Consider the following 19244-nt stretch of genomic DNA (forward strand, 5'->3'; position numbering starts at 1 on the left):
CGCTTCAGACATTAGATATTATAAATTCAAAAAGAAAAACAGTCAAGGTGTTTTTTAGTCACTTTAGTTTTTGTTGTTTATTTTATTTATATATGGAGTGATTTTAACAGAAATCATTTAATTTCTAAAGAGCAAATGTCACACATTTCTCTGGGCACAAACCAAGGTTACACTGCTAGAGCAACTGCTTTCTGAGGCATGAGAGTTTCTGCCCTTCTCTGGGAGCTGCTCCATGGGCTTCACATAGGAGGTGAGCACTGAAGTAAGAGCTACTGTATGTCAGCGTTGCCGACTGTACCATCCATAATTCCACAATACTCTCTGATGCAGAACGAATAATCAGTGCTTTTTCATCAGAAAGCCTTGACCGTCAAGAAGAACCGGAAGAGCACTATACCCTTTGTATGACGATGAGGGCCTTCCAATCCCAAACCCTCAACATAAACATGCAGGTATTCTGATCCTAAGACTCATATTACTGGAGCAGGTGTTTTTTTGATAAACCATCATGCAGGTATTCTTGAGCCTTAACTAGACACAGTGCATTAATTCAGGCAACACAAAACTCATTCATTTTTTATCAAGGTGCTTGTGTGGAGGTACATTTTCATACACCAGCTGTTTTGTGTCCTCCAGCATGATTCATGCACAAAACTCACAAAAGAACCATGAACCTGAATGATATCAAAGACTTTTGTATTGTTATTATGCCAGAGCTGCATTACAGTGTGAAAAAATAACCTAAGATGCAGAGTTGCCATGGGAACCTTAACTGCAGTTTATCACTGCCCCAGTTTATGGAAATTGTTTCAGTGTAGTCATATTGCAGAAGGCTACACAATTTAAAGCAATATTTCCCTCTGGAATGCCAGAGTTACTAAATACCAATTAAAGCTATAGTGAGCCTATTCAGATTTATGCAAATGGTCTCAACTAATGGGCCTACCCAAACATTTATTAATAGTTAGTTATGTTAGAATGTTATGATTACATACTGCAGTCATAATGTTCAAGAGGACCACCAACATATCCTGAATAATTTGCCATCATCATCAAAAAGACCCTTGAAGACCTCCTGTGTAGTGATGCTGCTAAATGTGGAACACAATTTAATTCTGATCTCATTCGTGGTAAATTGAATTGATTTAGATCATTCAAGAATACCAAGATAACCTTTCTGAGGTTAACCTGGCACTCTTCAGCCTCTATCGACCCAACTCAAGATAGAAAACTATTTATAAATTTGTGCTGAAGAGTTAAAATGGTTTCTCTTTAAAATCAAAGACTGACAAGTAGCTAACATTACATTTTAATACACTCCCACCGCTGCCTCGGTGACATGAGCCTACCTTTCTCCGTCCTTTTGCTAGCTCCAGTAACACTATAAAAACCACATTTCATCTGACTTTTCTTCTTATACATTGGGCTCACTGTGGGCTTCTCCTTTACTGATGCATCACAAGTGCCAGAGTTTAGACAGATGAAAAACTCTGCAGTCATTTCAGGTTACCTTCCTCTTACACACAAGTGACAGCAAAATCTCCAAAAAAGGCAAAAATACGTCTTTATTTACAGTAGCTTCTCTCAAGGATCTGATTATATATATAATAAAAATGTAATCTCTGTCTTGTTTACAGGGAACACGGGACAGAGCGGGCATTCATTCATGCTATTTGCTGTTTCAGTCCTCTAGCAGGATTCATTTAGTTGTTTTTTATAGTTTGGGTTGAAAAAAGAATCCAGTACATTCATGCCAGAAATAATTCTCAGAACTCTTCCAGGATTGGATCAAAATGACTAGTACTGGTTAATTAATTGGGCAAAACCATTCATTGGACAATATCATTCCAAGGAGATCAAGATAAATTTAGATAGAGCTCAGGTAGAACAAGTGCTCCTCTCCATGTCTCCTGTTCTTATATGTGTATTTGGTAGAAATAGTGGAGAATGTACTATATTCCACAATTCCAAGTAAGAGGTAGATTCCCTCTGCTGGTGGTGGACAGTTGGTACCTCAATATGCAGCATGGCATCAAGAAATATCATTACACACTCTTAAAATCTGAGAATAAATATTAAGACCTGTATCACACAGACATACAGATATCACAATGATGTAAATATAACATCTGTTTTCAGAATTATCCAAAGAATGTATGAACTGTGCAACTTAGCACAGGTGGGAAGGTTTTTTTCTGAGCAGAGAATGTTCGCATTCAAGGAAAATCTACAAGCCCTTTTAAAGAAAACTCTTTAAATGACTGACAAAAGGGGGATGAATGTTTAAACTCTATAGCTCAGTAAAGGACTGCTACCCAATTTCAGAGGTTATTTCAACTTCAGCGTTTTTCACAAATTCACCATTCATTTTAGTCGAGCTCGCAGAAATCAGACCCTTTCAACATGGTATTTCTACACCATGCCTGCGACAGTCATTACAGTGAAACATTCAACAGTAACATCAGTCCAAGAACGTGTAGGACTGATGGAAGTCAGGCATTGGACCTTTGGAGCCAGGAAGCGCTCCCTCCATTTCTCCCTGTGAGCAGATGTCTATTTTCTGCACTGTAGTCACAGTCTGTCTAGATGTGATGTCATGCTAGCACATTGCAGTACTGCAGCTACTTGGAATGATCTGCTCCATCTTCCATATTCAGGTTATGACAGTCATCTTAGTAAAGCCTTTACTCCTGTCAGCGCAGTGATAGGGTATTTTACTTTAGGTGCGGCTTGCTTACTTTTATCTGAGGAGTTCATCTCAACGCCCGTAACAATACTCGCAACATATGCTTCTTCACGACATCAACACTCTTATGTGCACTTGACGCTGCTGTCTCCACGGCAACACACTGCTGCAGTGACTGATCTTTCTGCCACTGCTCTGCTCAAGCAGATAGAACGACATACTGCTGGGGGAGGACCAACTTTAAAAGATTTGCCAAGCGGAGGGCGAGGAGGAATAAATGAGCTAATCTGCATCTAGGCAAACATTCGGATATTCGTGTAGGTGGCCAGGGTCCAATAAAATCTTAACGCATCAATCATAAGGTAGCGGTTATAAATTGTTTCGGTCCACGTGGCAAAAAAATATCAGTCCAAAAATTTCATCTTGGACTAATTTTTAGTGGAAATCAACATCTTCTGTCAAGGCAGCTTCCGTTCAGAGGCATGAGCCATGATGTGTCTGCTCTACTGTAAACACAGCTGGGAAGCAAAAGCATCCAGCTCCATAGCAAGCACACTGTGGCATTTAGGGAGGCGTGGATTTGAAATAATGGACACTAGAAGAACAATGTGGGCACTGTGCTGCCATGAAGCACAAACACTCATTTGGTATCAAAACATGACTTATAAATAAATGTACAAAATCTGATTATTCTACACTAGGTTTATAAATCTGGCATGTTTGTAAATATATATTTTTTGCTTTAGATTAATAGATACATCAGTAATTTACTGCTCACATATAGTCATGTTTAAAAGGTGGACCATGACGTTACATTTATATAGTAAAGGGCTTCAATATGTGGGGCTATTGATGTCACTGTGACTATTTCTGGAACCAACTCCCTTGAAAATGTCCGTCATGCTGAATAAGATTTGATGTAGTTCAAGGAGGTACTTCTGTGCTGCTGCTTCATCATCTTTAATAAAAGTCTTCTAGAAAAAGGAACTCATCAGGCCATGGAAAAATGAGGCATGAATGAGACTTTTGGGCCCACAGCTTCAAACCATATCAGAACACTGTAGCCAACTTGTGTGGAAAAACTCTCCCAAGTCCTGAACTACACCTCACAAAGGACTTGGCGTTCCGGGGGTTCTCCCACTACAAGTGGAAAAACAGAGGGTCGTGTCACCACTGGATCACTGTGAATCCTACTACAGGAAGCACGGTGCTGTCCTGTTCATACCATGTGTTTACTTCCTTACTCAAAGTCAAATCTACAGATGGGTAACCTGGCAGCATACTGATAAGATTATTTCTAATGCCAAGTTGTTCATTTGCCAAAAAAAAAACCAAAAAAAAGGAAAACCACTTAAGAACTTTTTAAAATCAGTAGGTGAGTGAAAGAAAAGTGAAAATGTGAAACATCTGCGGAAATGTGTGTGCATATGGATAGTGAGATAATTAGACAAAAACCATGTTGCTGTAACCTCTATACTGGCTAGTGGGGCATATTCTGTTTGATTAAATAAATACACAAGAGTAGATGTGGTGATGGATCAGTTTTATTAGAAATATGGGGTACATTATTCTATAATACTGTTAGAAATGAGACACAACTAGCAGAACATCAGCGACTAAGGCAGATTTAATATTCCGCAGGCCTGCATGTTCACAGCCAGAACTTTTCATTCCTGCATCACATGGAGACCATGGTATGGACCAGAATGGAAGACTATTTCACAGAATTAGAGGGATCTTGAGATGGGGGCATGAGGCAGCCATGAAGCTCCCGAAAGCATTACTATATTTAGCAAAACAATCTAGCTCAGTTGGAGGGAAGCTTTAATACTGAACACCCCCTCATTGTTTAATATGGATCTTATTACTGATGTCAAATGAAACTTGCCAGCATAAATATATCAAACATATCTCTACTGCCATTAGTGTCTTACTGAATACCTGCGACAAAATTCACGCTTAGTGTTATGAAAAGGAGACGCACCTGTTATATTTAATCAACTGAGTTCACTCATGAGGACTGATTCAGTGTCTGGGCAGAGACATTCTTACATTAGTCTCAGCACAGAAACGGTCTTGTACAACGGACCTGGGTGCAGCAGAAATGTCGTATAAAAGTGGACAGGCCAGAAGCCAGTCCTGCTGTGGTTCTCTGAGGGTTGCCCAACATTACTTGGCTGATGTAGGAGGGGCGAAGGATACTGGGTGGAGGGGTGGAGGGGCCTAAAGAAGCACCTAGGCAGCACTAGACACAGCTAGCTTTTTCAGATGATCCATAAACACCTGCAGACTCACATCATCTGTTAGAATGGGCGCGCCAGACTCCTGCACACAAACACAGACATTTAGAATACAAGAAGCATGAGAAGACAAGACCTAGATACAAGACCACCAAAAGGTCTAGTGATTAAATGTGTTTTTAGGCAACACACCTATGTAGGCACAGGTACAATGAATGAAACTGTGCCCGATACACTCACCTGGCCCCAGGCATACATGTTGTTGTGGGTCTGAGAGGGGTTGACTTTGGACAGCAGGAAGCGAGCCTAGTGTGGAGAGTGGGTGGGGGGAGGGGAAGACAAAAAAAACCATCAACCAATCAGCAGACCTCAGGATGAGGTGGTATTTCAACAGAGAGTACAGTGAACAGATGCAGAACAGCTCAGTCCACTGCATGAGCCGTTAACCTCTGGCCTGATTAAAGAGAATCTCTATTTAATGATTTACAGCCTGTTCGTCAACTCCCAGAGAAGCAGTTACTCCAATCTGCTCTCAGTTCGGTTTAGTCCATCTGCTTCTCTCATGGCCGAGAGCAGGTTTACCTGGCTGAGGAGAGGGGGTGAGCGTGGGTTTACCTGGCTGCCGCCGTGCTCAGTGTCGATGTAGCGTGGCATGGGGAAGCGTGTGTGCAGTATCTCCTGTGCGTCATCCACCGGAGCCTGCAGCAGGTGCCGGAAGTTCTCATACTCAGGCATGTCCTGGTAGCCAGCCTTCCGCCACTGGGCCACCGTCTACAGCAAAGACAGCAATCTGAGACTCCACATAAGCATGAGTGTAAGGAAACTTCTCAGCAGTTTTTGGTATGCAAAATGAAATATGGTAACACCACATTAAGAAACATCAACAAACACTTGAGTGTTTGCTTGTGAAAGGATTCCTCCCATTTGTCTGTGCAGGGGTGCAGACTCCATTCCACCTGTACTGGAGTGCAGCTCCAGGCCAGGCGTGGGGAGTTCCGCTCACCTCTCCGTGGTAGATGAGGATTTGGAAGAATGTGTCCATCAGCAGGATGCGGTCAGGCAGGATACTGCTGCTGTCCAGCAGGACGGGCTGTGCGGGGGAGGAGAGCAGTGCTGTGACTCGGTAGTTCCCTTCCGCACGCCAACGTGCTGTGGCTGTGACTGACTTTTTCACACTTTCATACGGTGGCCTCAAGAGAGAGCCAGAGCTGACAGACAAAACCCTCCATTAAAAGTACTTTAGGCTCAAACGCCTGCAGTTCCAATCCTCCTCACATCAAAAGTCATGATGGCGTAGACCCGTACCAGTGCTAATGCACAGGTAAATGTGCAGGCAGGGCTCCCACGTCTCCTCACATGTCCTATAAACATGGGCCATTAAACCAGTCGCCATCCTGTAACCATTTCTGAATGTGTGTTTGCTAGGCTTCAGCGTCACCTCCCACCCATCCCCGCGACCAAGCGGCAGTGTGTAGTGGCCCACTCTTCCTGCCCTGTGTTCTGCCCGGGTAGTGTGTAGTGGCCCACTCTTCCTGCCCTGTGTTCTGCCCGGGTAGTGTGTAGTGGCCCACTCTTCCTGCCCTGTGTTCTGCCCGGGTAGTGTGTAGTGGCCCACTCTTCCTGCCCTGTGTTCTGCCCGGGTAGTGTGTAGTGGCCCACTCTTCCTGCCCTGTGTTCTGCCCGGGTAGTGTGTAGTGGCCCACTCTTCCTGCCCTGTGTTCTGCCCGGGTAGTGTGTAGTGGCCCACTCTTCCTGCCCTGTGTTCTGCCCGGGTAGTGTGTAGTGGCCCACTCTTCCTGCACTGTATTCAGCCTGGGCGGCATGACTACATCACTGTCTTCCTGCCACCTGCTTCTTCCCCTGTGGCAAAAGCACAATGTGCAGCACAGCTGGGAAGATGCCAGCCATAGGACACCCGTCTGCATCATACCCACTGCTTTCACGTGTCACACGGGAGACCTCAAGCAGCCATTATTTAGAGGTCCTGCTGCCAGCCTCAACTGGGAAGATTACACCCTTCAGCAAGAATAGGACATGGGGATTGCAATTATGACCGCGCGCTCGTGCACACACGCACGCACACACACTCTCAGCTAATTAAATACAAGTACAGCTCACTATCATTTGTTAAGAGACACATAGGTCAATAATCTGTCATGGGACATAGGGCAGGGGATTTAAGATCTATTATCACCATGACACTGCATTTCACGTTTTACATCAGAACACACCACATGACTTTTGGAACAGACTGCAGTATCACAACAGAGATAATGAATAACCTTTACTATATGCAGGGCTGCCATACAAAATCTATTTAAAAACTGCTTTATTAGGCCCTTCAGTGGGGCACATGTGACTGTTGCACTGCAGTTCTCAGCTACATGCAGATACTAACTCACCAGCTACAGGCCAATATAGGCATCAGTGTGTCCAACTCACATAAAGACTCATAAGGTAGGCAATTACTGCAGTGTGCTAAGGAAATTTAAAAATAAATAAATAAATAATAATAAAAAAAACCAATAAAAATCACACCTCAAATATAGTGGTCAAATAAACACAATATCTTAGAGCTTTTCACTGCTGGAAGGGGCGCATGTACACATGCACATGCACAATTTCTGTAAACAACTTTAAATATTACAACAACATAAAGGCATGATCTTAAAATGCAAGTTGTATAAATAGCTACATACAGTGTGGGTTGAGGGCAGGTGTACAGATAGCTCCATGAACGGTGTGGGGCGAGGGCAGGTATACAGATAGCTCCATGAACGGTGTGGGGCGAGGGCAGGTGTACAGATAGCTCCATGAACGGTGTGGGGCGAGGGCAGGTATACAGATAGCTCCATGAACGGTGTGGGGCGAGGGCAGGTGTACAGATAGCTCCATGAACGGTGTGGGGCGAGGGCAGGTATACAGATAGCTCCATGAACGGTGTGGGGCGAGGGCAGGTATACAGATAGCTCCATGAACGGTGTGGAGCGAGGGCGGGTGTACAGATAGCTCCATGAACGGTGTGGGGCGAGGGCAGGTATACAGATAGCTCCATGAACGGTGTGGAGCGAGGGCAGGTATACAGATAGCTCCATGAACGGTGTGGAGCGAGGGCAGGTTTACCTCTGGTGGCCCGTTGAAGGAGTAGGCATACAGGATGGGCTGAATCATGATGAGGGACTGAGTCAGGTCCTGTCTCATAAAATGGTGTCTGTAGTAGGAGCTCTCATCTGGACTGTTGTTGAACACTTGGAGGAATGGTGATCTCCTCAGATGAAACATGAACTATCAATAAACAAAAAAAAAAAAACAACCAACCACAAAAGTCAGCCGTATGCAGCCTTAGCAGTGATGTGCTGGTCAGATATTTGCAGCATTTGACAGGCACTCAGTGTGATGGTATGTGTTCTAACCTGTGGATACAGGGAGAAAGTCTCAGAGAAGCGGAACGAGTTGGGGTCGTCTTTGTGATAATCTCCAAATTTCTGGCACTGAAAAACAAAAAATACAATATATTCTGTGACAGATCTTGAAATAGCTGTGGGAAACCAGGGCTTAAGGATGAGCAGTGATGTGAGGTTATGAGAAGAACATCTCCGAATGCTTCGCTGACTGTGCCAGTGGCAATGAGAGAGGGCAGTCTGTCCTCACCAGGCGGATAAGCTGTCTGTCGAGCCAGCGCAGGACATCGGGCCCCTCCTCAGATTCAGCTCTGTGCACCGCCAGGCGGGCCATGAGAATGGCAGCAGCCTCCTGGTCGAAGGACGCAGCAATGTTCTGGATCTGCGTCTGAGCATCCGCCCAGCTGAGGAAGAGGAGGAGAACCAGCACGTCAAAACTCACCGATCTTCACACACACATACACAGATGAACATGCACCTGCACACACATACACACCCCATCAGTCAAAGTCTATCGATCCGTATATACCTCTGTCTGCACGCTGAACATGTAAACAACAACAGGGGGATAATGTAAATGATGGTAGCAGAAACCACTGCTTAGGGAGCATCTTTTAAATAGAAGCCAAAAGTTTGGTTATGCAAAGCTTTCCAGACTCAAACAAATGCCACACGTCAACAACAGAGATCTCCATACATTCTCTCCATTCATCTAAAACACAGTTTTACACAACATTTTTCTGGAATGCTCTCAAAGGTAAATTATGTTGTTTCAAAGTTAATTCTACTCATGCTTGCAAGTAGCTTAAAATTAACTGGAGCATGCGTTTTAGATGGCGAGGCAGAAAGACCAAGGCTGGTTTGCGGAATTTACGAATGCAGGAAGAACTGACTTCCGGGCGACGGTGGTGACCCTGATGCGCCTCTGTCCACTGGAGTGCTGATACTGGGTCACGTACTGCACCGCCCCTCGACCGCCCTGTGGGATCGGAGCATTGTGCTGCCGAAGAAACACACACAGTCATCTTAACAGTCCCGCCAGCTTTTTAGAATATCAATAGAGCTGCAGGGCTTGGCGCACTGCATTCCACATGGCTCAGAACTGCTAGTTGGGATGCTGCTGGAAACACTGATGGCAACGGCAGCTTTCGATTATAGTGTGTGAACTCCGTTGATGTGGTGCTGAAGTAGCTGTTTCATTGTCTGTCAGCAAGGTTTTGCAAATCCACCCTTAAAAAGAAAGGAGGCACATTGCAGGGTACAAGAAGGGAAAAAAACAGAATATAATTGGAAAGGAGGCTTAGGCTTAGTGAAGTCATAATTAACGATTAAGGCTTAAGGTGCTTTAGGAGTCATGCTACTTGCCAATTACCCCAACAGCACTGCAGTTCAGAATGGCTCATTAACTCAGCAGCCTGCAGCAACTACAAGAGAGGATATTAAATCTCCAGGTTCTTGTTTACAGACCTGCCCAGTTACAGGTGTTATCCACAGGCTGTGGGTACAGCATCTGTCCTCTATAAAAGGTTAGGCACTTTATTTACTCCACTAAAAGTGACTGCTGATCACATAGTTTTGTTCCTCAGTCTGGCTTTGTTTGTGTTTGGGAAGGCAGGTAGGGGGAGGAGCCTCAAGCTGCTGCTCCCAGGAGAGATTAGCATGGAGTAAAGGCGAGTGTCTGTATTGAAGCAGGCACTTGGAAGGCACCGCAGGAGGTGCGCACCTGAAGAACAGCCTGCAGCTCTTTGGAGCCCTGGCACACGCTCCCTTCCACAGGCCGGCTGCGTCTGAGCCCGTGCACCCCGGCTGCGAGCACAGCAGACCGGCTGCTTTGAATGCCTGCGCTCAGTGGTGGCCGCAAGCCCGGGAAGAGGGAGCACAGGATGCAGGGCACGGCGGTGGCTTATGCCGCGCTGATGATCGCGTCCAGCGTCTGCTCCGTGTGCGGCAACGTCCTGCTGCTCTCGGTGCTGCTGCTCAACCGCGGCCTGCAGACGGAGACGTGGCTGTTGACAGTGAGCTTCAGCCTGTGCGACCTGGCCCTCGGCCTCTCCACCATCCCCTTCGCGGCCCACAACAGCCTGTTCCAGCCGGTGGGCTATGCCAGTGCCAGTGCCCTGTGCCAGGGCAGCGCCTTCCTATTCCTGCTGCTGCAGCTCGCCTCCGTGCACTCGCTCGCCTGGGCCACCATCGACAAGTTTGCCGAGATCTGTTTCGCTCTCAGCTATGCCAGCGCCTTCACGGCCCCCAGGACCAGGGTGATCCTGGCTGCGGTGTGGCTCTACGCCCTCCTCAACGCAGCGCTGCCTCTGCTGGGCTTCGGCAGCTACACCTACAGTGGCAGCAGGTTCCTGTGTGCACCCAGCTTCAAGCCTGCCACCACTGCCTTCAACATGCTCTTCATGGTGGTGGGAATCATCGTGCCCATCCTGGCAATGTGCGCCATGTACGGATATATAGTGTACGTGGCCAGGAACCAGGTACGGCGTGGAACTTTTGTTTGCAACGAGAATCACTGTTTTTATGTGCCTGCCAGTAACTACTTCAGGAGCTCCATCGTCATGGTGACGACCATAGGTAAGCCGGGTGGAAAGCGAGGCCAGATTACAGGGCAAGGCTGCTTTATTGGAGCGGTTTGATCATTACCAAAGTGCTTTGCATTGCTGCTTCATGTTGATTACCTCAGTGACATTATCTCTTGCCTACAAGAACATCCACATTCAGTCCTGACAAATGGGGGTGTGCGTGTTGCTTTGAAAAATGACATTAGCAATTCAATAGCAAATGTAATGTTCCCCCTAACTCGCTGTTGCCTGTCAAAGCTGATAAGACCCTAGAAATAATTAAATGGGAAAGTTAAATACGTTCTCCAAAAATGGATTGGTCCATTCTTCTTCTATTCTGGAAGCTTGAAAACAAATTTATAAGCCAGCTACCTGTGAATACATCTTCCAGAGACCACAGGGGAAAGCTAACAAAGGCAGGGATATCTCACATGGTAACTAATAATACCAAGTCAGGCAGCATTTGTGAGAGTAACATAATATCCTCCCACATCTAATCAAATATGTCCTGCCTTTAATCATTAGCAAATCAGATGACTGTGCATGCATGTGTCTCTCTCTACAGTGTGTCTGCTGATCTGTTGGCTTCCATACATCACCATCTGCTTCTATGAGACCTTGACTGGGAGAGAGAGTCCTCCGTCTGCCTGTGCCCTGGCCACCTGGCTGGTACTGTTCACCGCCGCACTCAACCCGTGGATCATCTCCATGACCCAGACGTAAGCAACCGCGACCGTTTGCAGTCAAACACAACCAGAGAGAGGGCGGTATACAAGGACAGAGAGAAAGAGAGATGCCATAGCTAAGCAGACGACAGTGCAGAGGAAACCCTGCTGTTGCTAAGCAGTCGAGGGACGAGAGAACAGGCTGAGCGAGTGTGTATACGCGTGGGCGGGTAGGTGTTTAATCATGACCTTGTTTGATTCTGGCAGGAGGTACAGAGCTGCTCTACGCAGGAGCGCGAGCAAACTCCGCCAGACGTTTGAGCGCGTGCGCCAGAGCTCCCTCCCCAAGCACGCGGCGGCGCAGGCGGCCGGCGGGACTCCTGGCCGCCCCTCCTCAGAGGCCGGTGCTGCGCCAGCACCCCACACGCACACAGAGGCCCTGCAAGAGCCGCAGAGGAGCTGAAACACGAGGCCCCTCTCACCTCTGCCCGGTGCAGGAATGATATGAAGAGCATGGGGAGACATGCCACAGAGATGCACGCAACAGCCGCCCATGGCAACAGCAGGAAGCAGCCGGGCCTTGGGGGACTGACGAGAGTAAACGTGCCTCCTTTGGCTCACTCCGGATGGAAATGGATTTCAGATGTTGTGATGAACACATACAAGAAGCCTTTCTGGAGTGGATCCCATACTGAGCATTTCCAGGAACATGTTGCAGTCGTTTCCTTCACAAATACATCAATGTGTTGTAAAAGAACACTGCATGGCAAACTTTTCTTTCCACACTTTTTTTTTTTTTTAAAGTTAGTCAAATACATTTTCGGAGTTTTATACGTCACACTAATTGGTGCCTTGCTGACAAACATTTTCAAAGCCATTACTGAACGGATTTTTTTGTAGAATGAAGCATTTCTGACACTTTAACTTTCATGAGCAAACCTAGGTACGTACCAAATGTTACCAAGAATAAAACTAAATCATTACAGCATTACTGATGACCCAACCAGAATGAACTGGGCAAAGATTACAAAGAAAGAAACCATGTGTGTGTGTGTATACATGCCACTTTCAAATTATGAAGGGTATAAATGAAAAAGATACATGCAACCTGAGACTAGATATAGAATATCCCAAAAATAAAATAGCGATTGCTACCACTTCACGTTGCAGCTTTAATCAAATGCCTATTTCACAAAGGAAAAGTGCCCTCTAGTGAATTTGCTGGTTAATATCATACCCAACATCTGAAATATGCCAGCACTGCCTTTGATTTGTCCCCCTCAGCATTCCGTTTAAAGCTTTACTTAGGCATTCCGAAATGGCAAGCAATCATGGCAAGAAGCTGTCAGCAGCTCCTCAATTTCCAGTGAGGCCGGTTATGACACATCACATCAAACGCAATGACGGAAGCCCATGGTCTAGTGAGGCATCTCTGAGTCAGAAGTGTTGCCCACACATTCATACCTGATTAACCACCTCAAAGTAAACAGCCAGCGTGGTGTTGGGGTCCAGGCCACAGATCTTCCACTGACAGGTACCACCTGTTCCTATTTCCTGAAATAAGTGGCCACAGGGGAGTATATGATGATTATGCATGTTTCAGCAAAGATCTAGTATCAGACATCTGGGAGGGAGCAAGATCACATTTAAAACAACCGGCATGTCAAATGCATGACTGAAGTGTAACTCACATTTTCTGATACAGAAGGTCCCTTGGCATTTAGGGAGACACACGGGCCAATGGCTCCAGATATCTTAATCTCTCTTGACGTCTGAAACATCAACAACAAAAGGTCTTATTTGTACGGTCTCGTTTACCTGGGTAAAGCATAGAGTGGCTGAAATTAAAGTGTAAAGCGCCACCTTAATCTCTAGAGTTCCAGCAAAAGCCATCTTGAAAGCACCCTGCACATCCTTCGTGAAAACCCTCTGGAAGGTCTGTTTGAACAGGGACGTGTTGAAGGAGTCTGCCATCACCATGTAACCCCTTGCAGTGCCCAGCCAGAACAGAGAGGTGGTTTTTTTTTTACATTCAGATCACCACCACCACTGCAGAGGTGATACTTGCAGTCCAAGTCAACAAGACCAGCTCCTGCTGGAGCCTGACATGATGTTAACACCGGCAATGCAGATGTATACACCGAGTTCCTCACCCTGTGTGGTTGGTGCAGCACTTCATTTCTGCTAGTCCTGTCTGGTCCAGCGCACAGGCGTAGATGTCAATGATGTGCCCGTTGGCTGCAGCTCGGCCGGCCAAAGCCTCGTAATGCTAAAAAGCAACAATGGCATTTCTTTAAGCTCACAGGCATCAACACTTCACATTGTCTTGTAGATGAAATACTTGCTCTCAAGCTGTTAATCCTCTTGTAGGTCAGAAGTGGACAGCTCAGGTTCAGACAGTAGAAAAGCCTTCCAACACTTTTGTCTAATTGGCCTGACTTGGTCATTCTCTCAAGGCAGCAGGTGAAATTATTAGTGGTACAAAATGTGGTGGGGGTTTTACTTTTCAAATCTGAACTTTTATAACTATCAGAGAGTTATCAAAAGACCACCACTGAAATACACCCCCCCCCCCCAAAAAAATTAATAAAAATCAATGAACCAAATTAAATCACCCAATAATAATAAAAAATTTTAAAAATCTAAATAAACACTGGCCAACATACCACTAAAGCCAAGGTACATATAGACATCAACTGATTTCTTAAAAATCATCCTTAACTGGTACTTTGAGCATTTTAAAAACTCTAAAGCTCTAGAAAGCTCTGAGGGAAATAACTATTGACCCAGAGTATACTCAAGAGTGAGCCACTTTAAATGGATCAAGCCATTACAATTCACTTTTGAAGAATTGTCCACCAAATTAGACAGCCTATAACACTAAGAAACATGGCACTGCCATGCATTTGAGAGTCAAAGCTTTTCCAGTCTTGGCAAAGCATATAAAAAACAAATTCTATTTAGGTTTAAACCAAACCTAAATATAACATTAGAAGGTTGTGGAGTTAACAAGTATTCCAGTTCAACAAACTAGTTTCAAGTACCCAAATTTGCATTTTTCAAAACCCACTGTAATACATTTAGATTTAAGTTTGCAAATTGCCTTGTCTACAGGCTAGATATAATATGTTTAACCTTAACCAAGTTGATCATTTTAATAGTAAAATTATACCAAGGGACCTGAAGCTCATTTATAATCCTAAATGCTGCTGTTAATCCATTTACATTCAGTGCTTTTATACTGCAAGTGACATACAGAAAAACACACACCAGTCAGCAGTTCACCTACTTTAGTGGCTTTCTTCATGAACTTTGCGTTGTCTTTCTCTATGTCGTGCCAAGAACGGATAGGTGTCTTCAGCTCGTCCCCCACCACCATGCCAGGGCCCTGGGTGGCTGGACCACCGATGAAGGTCATGATCCGCGCCCCCGTGTTAGGGAAGGTGCACTATCAAGAGAGAGGAGGTACGCTTGTATGAATGATCAAAAAACAAATGCAGGTGTGAAACCACCACCATAAACACTGTAAAGGCTATATAAAGTACAGGTAAAAAAGTAATCCACACATCACTACTGTTTTTGTAGTATCTAATGTAGGGTTAGGTACTGTGGAGGCCATATAAAGCCAGCAGCCCTTTGTACCTCCAGCAATCCGACAGCTATGGACATAGCGACGCCTAGTGATCGGAGCGAACGTTTGCCCTGGGTGACGGGCCAGGGGTCCCTCTGCAGCTCTCCCAAGAGATCAGTCAGGTTCATATCAATCTTCTGCACGGGTTGTAGGAATCTGGGAAAATGTAACAATATATTTTCATTTAGATTTCACCAAGCTGTAAGCAAAGAAACATTCTACGGAAACACACGGCTAAATATTTGGGAACAAGCGCAGATGAACTAGTGATTAGCTTTAGCCTGCACCAAATGCAGAACTGTTTGTTCTCCAATGCCTGGGCTTTCAGAAAACTTCAAATCTGTCGACCCAACACACAAAAATGTCCACGGTGGAAGAAACATCAATTTTAAGAGACAATGCAGATATCTGCTCTCTTCAACTCACACACACACAGTTTTGAACAGTGTTAAATAATTGGTGTACATGTATGTCTTACATAATTGCAACCATTACTACTGAGATATAAACCTTAACCCCATCACTTACTCTGCATAACATGCTGCCATTATGATGCATAGAACAATTGTATGCCGGCACAACAGTGTCACCTACTGTCTAGACTTTCAATAAGCCACTCTGAATAACCCAGTGGTGGACCCAGTCATGGAAACAAGTGAAGAATAACCACCAGTTACAAAAAGTTGCTATGCATTTGCGTCGAACTAGGCTAAATGCCAATGATCAGCCTGCTGCAGCTGTAAGAGGTGTAAGGCAGCACTTTGGTATGTGACTTTACCAAAACAGCATGCAGCAAACTGCATGGTTGCAGGTGCAGTTTTTGCATCTCACAAAAACTGCAAAACTATTTAATGTATCGAAGAGATCAGTGCTAACAATCATGACAGCATAAACCAAACACAAACTGTGCATCACGAAAAACAGTGCTTGCAAGTTCAACAATAGTGATGGACACAATCTAATACTGGCCAAATCTTACAAAGCTTTGGCCTCAAATGACCAGAGAACTGAATGAAGACCTCAGTGACTGTCAGCAAAATCCAATAGATAATGAGAAACAAACACAAACAAGAAAACGTACCTGTTTGAGGGCAGAGCAGGCTGCTGCTGCTGCTGCTGGCCCCGACCTGCCTGGGCTGCAGTGGGTTTGGTCAACCCAAGCATCTCCTGCACACCACAGGGATTCAAAGCATTTAGGACTGCTCTAGCCAACAACGTGGACATTTCAGCAGGGCCGTCCGTATGCCATGTCAGTGAGGAGTAAATACACAAGTTGACAAATTCACTGCTAATCTGCTGTGTTCTGCCTTGTCCTAATCCTGCCCAAGTCCAAAAAGCAATCGCACGGTTGGTCCAGTTCATATACATTTCCAAACTGGATACTTCTATTAGCTTGTATTTAGCGTATACCTTTTTGAATCACATCAGCTTCTTTGCCATTAGACCACATTAAAATTCATTTAATTAAAGTGCACTCCAATAGCATTTTACCAGTAAAAGGTTCATAAACAAGAAAGAGCAAACAGTTGAGAAATTAAAACCTTATCAGTAAACAAATGAGGTGCCATTTTCATTTAGGCCATTGGACACAATCAAACTCTGTCCTTGTCCAAGATAAAGGCCCTCACCTGTAGCTGCTTGGCACTGAGGTCTTTGGTTCCTCTGAAGACGTAGCTCTTGGAGATGCCCTCACAGCCCAGCTCATGGACCTGGACCATGCGACCAAAGGTGATGAGGCCCACCAGGGCAGTGGGGGGCAGCAGACTCAAAGACATCTGCAGAGACTCTTTCAGAGCCTGCAGGTCCTCATCCTCCATACACGTGTCCACCACATACAGGAAGTTCAGGGGCATCTGATGACCTCGCTGTGGACACAAAAGATGTACACCCAATTTTAATGCAATTTTTTTATTTTATTTACAAATACATTTTTTTTTTAACCTAAACTTAGTGCAAACCAACTAGCCATTACACTTGTACTCTTAAATAAATGTTTGATGTTTTTTTAGTTTTAGATATATTTAGTGATTTTGCAATTTCACAGCTTTACCTGGACTACATATTCGATAGTGGAAAACTGTGGGAGCAGTTCAGCTGGTTGATTCACCTCTGATATTCCAGCATAAGTAGATGGGAACTAGTCAAAATTGAAATGTAAAATACATTATACTGGGGTATTAAAAAAACAAACCAAAAAAAAACAAAACACAAAGGTTTGTAAAAGCTGTTTAACTTCATTAGTGCTCGTTATGACAGTCCTTACCTGGTTTCTCTGATAACAGAAGTTACAAGCCCACAGTTTGGCTCTGTAATCCACTTGGCTGATTAAGGGAGAAAAAAAAAGACAAAGAGACACCTTGTTCATTTTACAGACAAACATGCTGTGATCACAGCTGTACTCTGAACGACAATAACACTGCTGATAAACCAACCCATCCTGCACAGCATTTATGGAAAACAAAGTGAGAGAACAGAGAACATATAACAGAACAGATAAAGGAGGATTTCCCTGGGACAAGCGACTCACCATAGAGGATTCAGTACGGCACGGCACGTGGCTCTGCTGCACAGCACTGGTTCATACTGGATTGGGGGAAGATCTGGGCGCTCTTTCAGCGGGGTGAAGAGAGAAGCGACTGGCACCACCATACGCGTGGCTTCCAGTCGACTGGAGGGCCAGACGTTCCAGCTGAAGCGCACCCCATCACGGTCCTCATTCTGCTGAATGAACTCTGGGAAGGTTGTCATGGCACCCTTCAACAACTGGGAGGTGAGAAAGAGTACAAAGAAAACTCAGAAATCTTGGGAATCCCTGTGCACCAATTACACACAACTGGCTAGCTAAATCTAGTTAATATATTTGTGCAAGGCTACCAGATAAGCCATTTCTGTTAAATACATGTAATAAATATCAACAGCTAGCAGTCATGTATTGGATTTATTGCTTATGCCACGCACACAGAGCAGCTAGCTGGAGAGACGCCAGGAAAAAGCTCAACATGAAGTTACATGCTGCATAGCGAGATTTCCTTCCTCGATGATGCATGATCCATTACAGATTTAATTATGTAAAAGCATAACATAAGTACCTTAGCCATACCTTTAAAAGCACACAGTCAACTCATTAAGTGTTTGTCTCGAACCTAAATAGACAGATAGCCAACTAGCTTGTTAGCCACCTAAAACCCTGGACAAACAATGGCCATCAAAGTCCAAGTTTGTATTTTCATATTGGTCTTTTTCTTTGGTGGCTACGCTACCACTACATTAAAGGTTTAATAACTTGCTAGCTAGCTACTACTTGCCTCAATATAAGTGGGGTATAGCTGGCTCACTTGGCTACCTAAACAAGTAGGTTAGGTAGGAAGTAAGATATTTAAATTAGTTTGTGGAGAGAACGTCATATTACTAACATCAGCACCACTCCCATGGCCGGTTAGCTGACTTGCACTAACCGCAGGTTTTGTGCATCTTTTTCGCCAACAAGCCAACTCGGCTAGCAAAGGCAGAATTCGTTTTGATTGCGTCTAACTAGCTAGCTAGCCGGCAAACGCCCACTGAGTATATTTCCCTGAGACAAACAGCCTGGTGCGTCACGGACGTTACATTTAATCAAGCATTTATGTCGTGCCAAAACACTAATAATTAAAAGCCAAACTGACATACCCACCTAAAGCCTCTTCGATTTTCTCAACGGGGTTTTCTAGGTCTGTTCACAAGCTCAGGGAACCCATTAGATCGCTGACGTAGCGCTCAACATGGCCGTAGCGGCACTGCCACGTCAGGACGCAGTGTCGAAAGAGTACACAGCCCCTGACCACGCCCCCGCAGATTGCTTTAATGTGCTTATCCGACTACGTAAACATCTTTAGATGATTAGGGACACCACTGCCATAGTCCATCACAATGACCCAGAAGACGGAGAAATGTGATCTAAATCTTCTGCATGTTATATAGCTATTATTACTGGAGCCTGAAATTGTTCAGTTATTTATGAGCAATTTCATGCGCTCTGTTTTGCTCATTAACATCTCGATATCAAACGAACTGGACAAAT

General features: G+C 44.9%; 2 protein-coding genes across 3 annotated transcripts; one reads left to right on the plus strand and one right to left on the minus strand.

The window, feature by feature from the left end:
* Positions 1 to 4214: 4214 nt before the first annotated feature.
* sec23a (Sec23 homolog A, coat complex II component) lies at positions 4215 to 19005 on the minus strand. Of its 2 annotated transcripts, none has more exons than XM_027013184.3 (20): positions 18854 to 19005; positions 17715 to 17950; positions 17451 to 17508; positions 17238 to 17324; positions 16816 to 17052; positions 16269 to 16354; positions 15199 to 15343; positions 14846 to 15004; positions 13710 to 13825; positions 13420 to 13543; positions 13248 to 13328; positions 13021 to 13110; positions 9221 to 9327; positions 8578 to 8731; positions 8340 to 8417; positions 8050 to 8211; positions 5930 to 6016; positions 5542 to 5697; positions 5167 to 5232; positions 4215 to 5011 (listed from the first exon to the last, which is right to left on the minus strand). In XM_027013184.3, exons 2-20 carry the CDS (start codon positions 17933 to 17935, stop codon positions 4922 to 4924), a joined length of 2304 nt encoding a protein of 767 aa, XP_026868985.1. In that variant the 5' UTR covers positions 17936 to 17950; positions 18854 to 19005; the 3' UTR covers positions 4215 to 4921. The 2 variants fall into 2 exon arrangements, with proteins under 2 accessions (XP_026868985.1, XP_026868983.1); XM_027013182.3 differs by having other exon boundaries at positions 18858 to 18994.
* Positions 9976 to 12152, plus strand: LOC113579347 (adenosine receptor A3). The gene is made up of 3 exons (XM_081721409.1): positions 9976 to 10904; positions 11457 to 11610; positions 11824 to 12152. Exons 1-3 carry the CDS (start codon positions 10163 to 10165, stop codon positions 12017 to 12019), a joined length of 1092 nt encoding a protein of 363 aa, XP_081577535.1. The 5' UTR covers positions 9976 to 10162; the 3' UTR covers positions 12020 to 12152.
* Positions 19006 to 19244: the final 239 nt, after the last annotated feature.

This window comes from Electrophorus electricus, chromosome 10 (assembly GCF_041902795.1).
Source record: "Electrophorus electricus isolate QZ-2024a chromosome 10, ASM4190279v1, whole genome shotgun sequence".
Lineage (NCBI taxonomy): Eukaryota > Metazoa > Chordata > Actinopteri > Gymnotiformes > Gymnotidae > Electrophorus > Electrophorus electricus.